Source organism: Limulus polyphemus, unplaced genomic scaffold (assembly GCF_000517525.1).
Source record: "Limulus polyphemus unplaced genomic scaffold, Limulus_polyphemus-2.1.2 Scaffold580, whole genome shotgun sequence".
In the NCBI taxonomy this organism is placed as follows: domain Eukaryota; kingdom Metazoa; phylum Arthropoda; class Merostomata; order Xiphosura; family Limulidae; genus Limulus; species Limulus polyphemus.
Window position 1 is genome coordinate 494,715 of NW_013666190.1, and position 11,133 is coordinate 505,847.

The window sequence follows — 11,133 nt, forward strand, 5'->3', positions numbered from 1 at the left end:
CTTGTCTGGTCTATGTATCTAAAATAGTTCGGGTGTACGAGTCATACTTGCTAGGTTCATCGTATACTTAAAATGTTCGGGTGTACGAGTCATCTTGCTCGTCATATATACTTAAAATGTTCGGGTGTACGAGTCATCTTGCTCGTCATGTATACTTAAAATGTTCGGTGTACGAGTCATCTTGCTCGTCATATATACTTAAAATGTTCTGGTGTACGAGTCATCTTGCTCGTCATGTATACTTAAAATGTTCGGGTGTACGAGTCATCTTGCTCGTCATATATACTTAAAATGTTCGGGTGTACGGTCATCTTGCTCGTCATATATACTTAAAATGTTCGGGTGTACGAGTCATCTTGCTCATCATGTATACTTAAAATGTTCGGGTGTACGGGTCATCTTGCTCGTCATATATACTTAAAATGTTCGGGTGTACGAGTCATCTTGCTCGTCATGTATACTTAAAATGTTCGGGTGTACGAGTCATCTTGCTCGTCATGTATCGTGTATCCATATAAGAATTTGAATGTTCTGGTCAATTTACTGCTTATGCAACAATGTCTAAGTTGAAATGTAAGACTTTGGGTGTACAGTTAATCTAATTCTCATATGTTATTAGTATATTAGATCTGAAAGGATTTTGGTGTACAAGTCATCTTGTTCTGTAAATGTTTTGACTTGAGATCTTAAGGATTTAGATGTGTAGATCATCTTTGTAAAATACGCCTCACTTTAAGATCATTGAGTAGAATTTAACAGAAAATAAACTTTATTACACTGTAAAACCTAGTGTTAAAAACAATGTGTGTCCTGTAATACATAAGTCTGGTGTTTTAATAACTGTAATACAAGTCCAAGTTAAAAACTACAGTAATTGTGGGCTATCAAAACAGAACAGAAATGTATTGGCTGATGCACAGTCTTTTTGTTGAATCTTATATAATCTATATGCGCATAATATTGTTAATGAATTAACACAATGTATGGCATAAAATTAATATTTATGTTATTCAAAAACACAAAGTTTGTTTCATTTACAACAAAACGTTTTTTACAAAGTAAGTTCAAATCATGGGGGATCAACACACATTCTGCAAAACTAATATTACAGATCTTATACCAGTACACACTTGTGTGAAAGCATATTACAGAGCTTATACAAGTATATACGGGTATAAAAGCATAGTATAGAGCTTATACAAGTATATACGGGTGTAAAAGCATAGTATAGAGCTTATACAAGTATATGCGGGTGTAAAAGCATATTACAGAGTTTATACAAGTATATACGGGTGTAAAAGCATATTACAGAGTTTATACAAGTATATACGGGTGTAAAAGCATAGTATAGAGCTTATACAAGTATATACGGGTGTAAAATCATATTACAGAGCTTATACAAGTATATACGGGTGTAAAAGCATATTACAGAGTTTATACAAGTATATACGGGTGTAAAGGCATAGTATAGAGCTTATACAGGTATATGCGGGTGTAAAGCATGTTACATAACTTACATAAGTATATACGGGTGTAAAAGCATATTACAGAGTTTATACAAGTATATACGGGCGTGAAAGCATGGTATCATAAGGTTACAAACTGTGTGAGAACGAATTAGATTTGTCAGTGTCATGGAGAAAACCAAGTACATAAACAATAAACCAAATGAAAGAGCTTACAATAATATATTTTATAAGAAAGAAGCTTAGACTATGTTATTCTGGGCGTATGTCTTTGGAAAAACTTGCTGAACTACATCTATTTGAAGTTGCACATCCAAAGCTGTGCAAGAGTTGAGTAAGGAAAATGCTAACGTTCTTAGTTTTATAACTGTTACAAAAAACTAAGCACTCTATTTGATGCTTACTTGTTACACAATCAGCATAAGATAGAATATTTTTTAAAATTTTCTAAAGTCTTTTGAAAGCTTATTAATATACCGTAGGGACTTTAAAGCTTAACTTTAAATACATTTCGTGTTTGTCAAACAACTATTTCGGCAGTTATAGGACAGTGTTTATGAATAGTTTATATGCAGACAAATGCTCATGGCCACCTATTTATCGCTGAACTCACAGATCCAGAAGGATTATTATAAACTTGCGCAATCTGATTATTTCTAACCGCCATTAGCAAAGTGACGCGGGGCAATATTATTATTATTATTATAGTACATGAATAAAGTGCGCCACAGCATTTAACTTTTTTTTTCTTTTTTATGACTAATCAACGAATTTCATTTAAACATGATATTATCTTGAGCCAAAAGTATTATTTTTATAACAAAATATATGGTATTTTAAGTTTATGGGAGAGGCAATACGCGCGTGCGAGTTAAAACGAGACAGGTCTGAGTTCAGTTATACGCACCTTCTCTAATTTATGAGTTCTTTCATCCAGCCATTAAGAGATAAAACCTGTTAGTAGGACTAGAATTGTGTTTCTGACTGTTCCTGCAGTTTTAATTTTTTTGCTATTTGATATTGAACCTTAATATCAGTTTGTGTAATATTAATAATTACATTGATGACTGATTAGATAAAAAGACAGATAAAACTATCAGAATTTGCTATACATCACTAGTAATTTTAAAGCAAATGTTTTTGCTTTTAGACTTCGTTTTTCGGTCTGGTTTGCATTTCTTCTGGCATTGAATTTAAAATGAAAAATTGAAAAATTCACCTTGATTTTTTTTTTTCATCGTAGATGGTTCAGGCCATTCAAGTGTTACGATTTCATCTACTGGAGTTGGAAAAGGTAAGACTTATCAAAATATTTCGGTAAGATATGTTTCATATTTAAGTTTATAAATCTATAAACCTTATGTATATTTATAACAATTTTAGCTTCTACGTCAACATTTAAAAGTCATATGAAATTCTAAGTTCTTATTTTTATTAACTGAGGACAACGTGGTATATATTTTTGTTTGCTCCAGTGTGTCATGTTTCTGTATATATATATATATATATAAACAACTAGGTTAGGGAACTAATAAGAAATTAGGAACTCAGTAAAAGGGAGTGAAATCCGTGGGTAATTGGAAGCCTAGTAAACGATCGTTAAGGCAAGTGTAGAATTATCTGTTTATTAAATGTCGGTTCAGGCTAGTGGGTAATGGGAACTTTAGTTAATGTTGGTCAGGTTAGTTGGGAATTACAATATAAATAAACTATGGTTATGTTTGTGAAGACTGAGAATCGTAGTAAATTATGATCCCACTGGTGGGGAATCAGAATCTGGGTAAATGTTAGTCAAGCTAGAAGGTAATCAGAATGTTAGTAAATGTTAGTTGGGGATAGCGGGGAAAAGGATAATAGAACTAGAGAGGAATTAAAATCTTAATAAACAATGTTGTAGATAGTAAGGAACTAGAAGCTTGATAAACAATGATGTGGGCTTTGAAGAACTAGAAGCTTGGCGAACAATGATGTGGGTAATGAAGAACTAGAAGCTTGATAAACAATGATGTGGGTAGTGAAGAACTATAGAAGCTTCTTGAAGAATGATGTGGGCAGTGAAGAACTAGAAGCTTGGTAAACAATGATGTGAGTAGTCAAGAACTAGAAGCTTGGTAAACAATGATGTGGGTAGTGAAGAACTAGAAGCTTGGTGAACAATGATGTGGGTAGTGAAGAACTAGAAGCTTGGTAAACAATGATGTGAGTAGTCAAGAACTAGAAGCTTGGTAAACAATGATGTGGGTAGTGAAGAACTAGAAGCTTGGTGAACAATGACGTGGTCAGTGAAGAACTAGAAGCTTGATAAACAATGATGTGGGCTTTGAAGAACTAGAAGCTTGGTAAACAATGATGTGGGTAATGAAGAACTAGAAGCTTGATAAACAATGATGTGGGTAGTGAATAACTATAGAAGCTTCTTGAAGAATGATGTGGGCAGTGAAGAACTAGAAGCTTGGTAAACAATGATGTGGGTAGTGAAGAACTAGAAGCTTGGTGAACAATGATGTAGGTAGTGAGGAAATAGAAGCTGAGTAAACAATGATGTGGGCAGTGAATAACTAGAAGCTTGGTAAACAATGATGTGGATAGTGAAGAACTAGAAGCTTGGTGAACAATGATGTAGGTAGTGAGGAAATAGAAGCTGGGTAAACAATGATGTAGGTAGAGAGGAAATAGAAACTTGGTAAACAATGATGCAGGTAGTGAAGAACTAGAAGCTGAGTAAATAATGGTGTAGATAGTGAGGAAATAGAAGCTGGGTAAACAATGATGTAGGTAGAGAGGAAATAGAAACTTGGTAAACAATGATGCAGGTAGTGAAGAACTAGAAGCTGAGTAAATAATGGTGTAGGTAGTGAGGAAATAGAAGCTTGGTAAACGATGGTGGACAATGTGGGCAACGAGAACTTCGTAAACAGTAGGGTCTAGTTTGAATTAGTAGCTCAGTGAACATATTGCTAAGCTTGTTTCAAACAATATGATGACAAATAATTAACTTCCAACAGTTACTTTGCAATCTTCAGAAACTATTGTTACATCCAGGGTCAGTTGAAAACAAAGGTGTAGGGTCTAGCCCCTAGTTTTCCGCCCCCCCCCATGAATATTGTATGCTTCTTAAGCTATTTTAAAAGAGTTGGCATCTAAGATATTAAATACGCTTACAATCGCAGAAATTTACGACCTTTATTATTTTACTCACTGACAACTCTTTCTTTAAGCGGTGCATATTTGCATAATATTACAGAATTGTGGCGGTTTAATACACTACTGTGTTATTTCTATCTCCAACAGAAGTTATGCTCTAGAGCTTCCTAATGATAGTTACCCTCTTTGAAAACAGTCACATCCCTTTTTATTTTACTGATAAGGGCTTGTTGCAATAGATTTAATAACAAAATTAAAACGTTACAGCCAGTGAGCCGACGAAAGCCTAAATTATCAACGACTCAGTTATTAACATAACTACTACCTATTTTACCTTTATTTATGAAGGATTTTTAAGAGCATATCGTAAACCTACTTTGATTGCTTTTAAGCCTAAATCTGTGTAAGAATCTATATATACACATGGATAGAAAGCTTTATATCGTAAGCTAACTGGGACTGGGAGATGAATTATGCGTGACGGACACGGGGTTTTCTTTCCTCAATCCATTTGTTATCTGTGTGCCAGCATCTGTGCAGCCTGTTATTTTCTGAAGGTTATCATCACTAACTTAAAGACAATTACCAACATTTTCATGTCGTCAACCAGCTTGTCTCATAATCACCCTGCTACTGAGTGCAATAGCGATACAGAATGTAAGCATCCAACCATATTGTGACGGTGGGAGCTTTATTATAGAATAGAGCCTTGTTTTATTGACAAGATAGGAGGCAGTATCTGATTCTGGAGGCTGTTTTTATAAAAGAAATTAGCAAGGAAAAAAAAACTCCAGACGTATGAGATTACCGGTTTTTAATTTTAGTTATTATTCTATTCATAAGTCACATAGTATTTGTCTGGTCAAGTCACGTAACGTTAACGTGCACTAAGACTTGTATATGGGGAATGATTACACTGAATATTACAATCGTTGTTTAGGTACAAAGAACCAATGAATTTGATTTTTGTTTAAACATACTCATTGAAACCGTTTGTGTTTCTTCTTCCATTTCTGGTTTCAATATATATATCATTAAGATTTTAATCACGCAGCATTAAGAGGTCTTAAATCCAACTTCTGTTTATAGTTTGTTTGTTTGTAATTAACCACAAAGCCACACAACGGGCTATCTGTACTCTGCCCGCCACAGGTATCGAAACCCGGATTCTAGCGTTGTAAGTCCGCAGACATACCGCTGTGCTATTGGGGGCTTCTGTTTATAACTTATATAAGCTTGCTTATATGTTTCAACTAATTTTTGCGCCGGAATCAATATATACAGTACAAGAACTGCCATATCTGTTTTATCATTAAATTATGAGAAGAACAGAATATTGAATTTATTTGTACACAATAACTGTGTGTAGAAGTAAAACAAAAAAAAAACAAACAACAACAAAACCGCAGAACGTTGTTTGCAGATTACAGCACAGTTTTCTTTGTTTGTTTAAGAGCAAAGCCACATTGGGCTATTTGCTGTGCCCACCGCGCAGAATCGAAGCTCGGATTTTGGCGTTGTAATCCCGTAAGGTTACCACTGTCCCACCGCGGGACACGGCACAGTTTTCTAATCGAAATATAGAGAGTTATCTATAACCACCACCACGACGTATCGCTGGCCCATTTACTCCAATCGTTAGTTGAATGTGTTCGATGAAATGTTTGAAAGCCCCCCAGCGGCATAGCGGTATGTCTGCGGACTTACAACGCTAGAATCCAGGTTTCGATACCCGTGGTGGGCAGAGCACAGATAGCCCATTGTGTAGCTTTGTGCTTAATTACAAACAACAACAACAAATGTCTGAAAAAATAAAAATTATTATCTTGGACTAGTACAATTGTAAGACAATATATATACTAGCGGCTTTCAGACAGTAAGACGAAGAAGAAATTCAAAGACAAATAGTTGTGCTAAGATTTAATGTTATTCGTGTGTACTACCAGTTAGCAAGGCTGTTTTTATCAGTTGATACATAACACGCCAGGATAAGCATGTGGAGCTTGATAAATGAATGTTTTTGCAAAGTTCTAGCAGTCCTGCGAACTGTCAACGAGTTACCGTGATGACGGATTATTTCAATAAGGAGTTGGCGCAAAGTTTCAAAGTCGCACTTCTTTCCATTTCGCAGGTTCACGACTTGTGTGACAATTTCTGTCAGAGATACATTAGTTGCCTCAAGGGGAAGATGCCAATGGACTTAGTGATTGATGAGAGGGACACGAAACCGGGGGATTTAGGAGACAGTAACGACAGCACTGGCAGTGGAGGGGGAGGTAATCTAAATGGGTGCGGCGGAAGTGGGGCTGGAAGAGGGGGAAGTTCAACAGGACCCAACAGTGAACATTCAACTCCACCAGATCAGGTAAGGAAACCCAACTTTAATGTGATATATTAAATTTTATTTTAAAAACATAGAAATTACTTTGAACCAGATTATGTACGAATTCTGATGGTCGGTACTGAATTATTTCTTCTGAATCTTTTTTTTTTTTTTGCTGAATTTAAAACTGAAAAAAGAAATTATAGCATGTGTGATGGTTTACTGCTGATGTTATAAGTAAATGATAAGTCTTGAATATATAATAAAATGATACAGTTTAATACTAATAAGGTATGCTACGAGATGAAAAGGATTAAGTATTATTATTTTTCAATCCTTACTTTGGAGTCCTTGTAGTATGTAGCAGTGAGCTAATTTTGTCAAGATATGTTACTCCACATTCCTTGTAATTAAAACCGCGTGAACCAAGAAAAGCGTGTTACTATGACCCCAAGAATAATCCATTATCGAATATATCAAATTTATTATGCTTTTTTTGTATTTACAAAAATATGCTCATAAACGTAACTTAGCGACAGTATCCTTGCAATATTACCTGATTAATGTATAGATGAGCAAACAAAGAGACGACAATGGAAAGCAACTGATATATTTATACATGGTGACCATAAATTATCTTAAAAAGTTTGTTCACTCGTGTCTCAGAGACGTTTAAAATTCTGACGAAGTTCCTAACAAAATTTACGGACACCTTGTATTTATATACACTTGTCTATAAGTAAGGCTTTTGACAGTGTATAGTTTTTAAACGACGCATTTAATAATTTATGAACCAAAGTTTCTAGAAGTTACTGAAATGTTGAGCGAAACACTACAAGAATCGTCATATAAGGATTCAAAATTAGCTATCTGTGTTTGCCAGCTATCAACAATATAAATCAAAATGTCATTATTGAAAGATTAGTGTCTCTTGTAACAAAATACGTGGCGTTACTTTTTTCTTCACAGTCTTTTCTTGTATTGTATCGGATGGCAGTGGTGTAAAATGATTTAGTTAGTGTATAGGGTGTTGTTGTTTTTAAGTAAAAGTACTAGAAAGCGTTTTTTATAAATTCCACTTTTCCTGTAAAAATATTTAATCAGGAAGACAAATCTTATTAAGTCAGATTTCTAGACTAACCATTAACTATTATTTCGATTTTTTCGTGGTGTCACACGTTCATCAAAATATTTTCTTTATGATAACTGGAATTTGTTTTAAAAAAGTGTATTATTGTATTCAGTTTGTTATGGATTTCGCGTAAAGCTACACCAGGGCTATCTGCACTAGCCGTCCTTAATTTAGCAGTGAAAGACTAGAGAGAAGGCAGCTAGTCATCACCACCCACCACCAACTCTTGGGCTACTCTTTTACCAACGAATGGTGGGATTGACCATCACATTATAATGTCCCCCAAGTATGAAAGGGCGAGCATGTTTGGGGTAACGGGGATTCAAACCCGCGACCCACAGATTGCGAGTCGAATTGTATTTAGAAGCTTCCGTTGACCTATAAGGATACAATAGATTTCAATATGATTGCTAAATATGAGAGTTAACTATTACCAAAGTAAAGTCGATTCGAGTTATAGACCACACTAATAGTTAAGAGCTAAAAAAAATAGAATTATAAGAACAAAACAAGTTTCAGTATATCTTAAGATTTTTGAGACAAAACGAAAACACTTTTAATACTGTCAAACACTAGCTCAAAGTTTTTCATCCTCTTGTCAAAAAAAATCACACTCCGCACTTTGGGCTGTAGGTGCGTTATAAGAGTGACGAACAAACCATATTAAAGTAGCCCGGGAGTTGGAAGTGGGTGCTGTTGATGAACTGTCTTGCCTCTATCAGTTCCAAATTAGAGACGCCTAACACAGAAATGTAATAATTTTTAATATATTGGTGCTAGTGTGTCATAAATAAATACGATTAAACCAAAACTAAAAATCGCAAGCTGAGTTTAGAAATAAAGTTTCAAACAAAGTAACATTTCGTGGTAGTAACGTCAATTTTCAAGGTATTTTAGTAAAGGATTTGTACCACCTACTATACTTTATAAAACAAATGCATACGGTTGGAGACGGCTTGAATGGGTAATGAAGAAAAACTTTAATATAAGTTTAACACAACAGCAAATATACAACGTTTCGACAAGTTTTGTCATCCTCGTCATCGAATTTGAATTACATGCGGTTTTTTTTTCTATTTAAACAGTACATATTAAAACTATAAGTTACAATAAACTTATTGATAGTTCTTTGCTGTAACTACAATGAATGGAGTACACCAGTTGATAGTACTTGTTACACTGTAATGCCGTTACTCATATTACAACATTCTCATAACGACTACTTCACATACACAAACATTTTTAACGTGTTAAAGGAAGTTTGAAGTTATCTCTACCCTTTCACGTTATAATATCATGGGCGTCTTTCGTGAGTCCAAGCTGGAAAATCTCGAATTTCTGAAAGTGTAGGCAATTAAACGAACTGAATTGAAAGCTAAAAACAGAACCTCGATTTAAATAATAATAAATTAACAAGTTTCTTGGAGAACTGTTACCGATTCATACTTGCTCGATTGCACTTCAAGTAAGCGGTGTATTCTTGTCCAAAACAGGTAGATCAAGATATTGTTGTAAACTTCCAGCTTGAGATGATGACTTGTGAAACGATAAAACATCATGTGGTCACTGGCTATGCTTGGTTCGATTGATATGTGCCGAACGTGGCCCATTGGTTAGTGTGCCCGGACTTTGAATCTCAGAGTTCGCGACCCGTTGCTTCAGAAAAGCGCTATGCACTTTGAGGCTGTAGATGCGTTATAAAAGTGATCGTCAAGTCTACTTGGAGGTGGGTGCTGTTGACTAGCTACCGTCTATCTAGTCTTAACAGTTCAAAAGTAGGGACGATACTACATATATAGCCATTGTGTAGCTTTGTGAGAAATTCTGAAATAAAATCCCGAATTACTGAATCTAGTGTCAAACTGTAATGCCAAATACAAAAAAAATATTTGTAGATCTCTTATACGCACGTTCTCCATATCAGTTTCTAGTAGTTCTAAGAGTTTAAACAAGCATTGGTATTTTTGACGATTTCTGCCAAAATATATGTGTGAAGTCGTGTGATACGATAGGACTTACATGTGTCCTAAACTGTAAATATAGACAGACATTCTTTAAATATAGCACTGTATGTCACAAGTCATTATAAATTATGTGATGTTGGAAAGTTTATAGCATATCGTGACTTAACATATGTTATGCAGCGTTGTAAAGTTTGTACATCATGCATTGACATAACTTATACGATATTGGAGGCGATACATCAAAAGGTCAAAGTCCTTCGGCCATTCTCAAGAAATGAAATATGATACAAAACTGCAAGATATTTTACACCGAGAGTTGTTTTGGGTTCTAGATTTACAGCTGCATTTCAGTCAGTAAATTTAATGAAATTAGGTTTAAGTATGGGCAATAAAAAATTATTATAGTGATTTTTGATTATAAATTACATTTAATAGTTTATAATGTTAACACTTTAATGATCATTTACATTTAGATGTAAGATTACTCTGGAGTGTAAAAATATCCTAATTCTGGAAGAGTTAGCTTGTTAAATCAAAATAACAAAGAATTGCAAAATCAAATCAAACACTAATCACGGTTCAGTTTTTCAATTTATAAAGAGTTGAATATAAAAACTAACCAGTAGAAATTATGTTTCTTTTTGATTTCATTGAAACATGTTTCCCTATACTGTTCAAAAAATGTGTTTTTTTAATCACTGTTGGTATATTCTTCATTATTTATATATATATGTATTATATTATTACATATATGTTGTATCTCATTATTCAACATTTAACGCTATTAAATTCACATAAACCGTGCAAAAAAAAAACAAAAAACAATGTTCGTGCACAGTTCCTTGCGCTCAGTAATTAGTTTGAACTTTGTTTTTCACAAAAACGTTTATATATGTAAAATTAAGTGTACTGATAGCGACACTGGCGTTAAAGAAATTAAAGTTAAATATAATTCGCATAGAATTTCAAAGTAATTTTACATGTTTTTTTTTTCTGACACTTTGTGTCATTTATATATATATATTTTCATGTTATGAAACATTTTGGCTACTTGTTTTATTGTAAGAGACCCGTATCTCTGAAAACTGTTTCGGGTTTTATTTA

At 34.2% G+C, this 11,133-nt stretch overlaps 1 protein-coding gene across 1 annotated transcript in view; it reads left to right on the forward strand.

The window, feature by feature from the left end:
- LOC106459243 (homeobox protein homothorax) overlaps positions 1-6,975 on the forward strand; it is a gene marked incomplete at its 3' end in the record, with an annotated part of 20,732 nt that extends 13,757 nt beyond the window's left edge. The window contains 2 exon segments of the mRNA XM_013918843.2: positions 2,710-2,760; positions 6,742-6,975. Of these exon segments, the coding sequence (XP_013774297.1) occupies positions 2,710-2,760; positions 6,742-6,975 (285 nt within the window).
- Between the last annotated feature and the right edge of the window lie 4,158 nt (positions 6,976-11,133).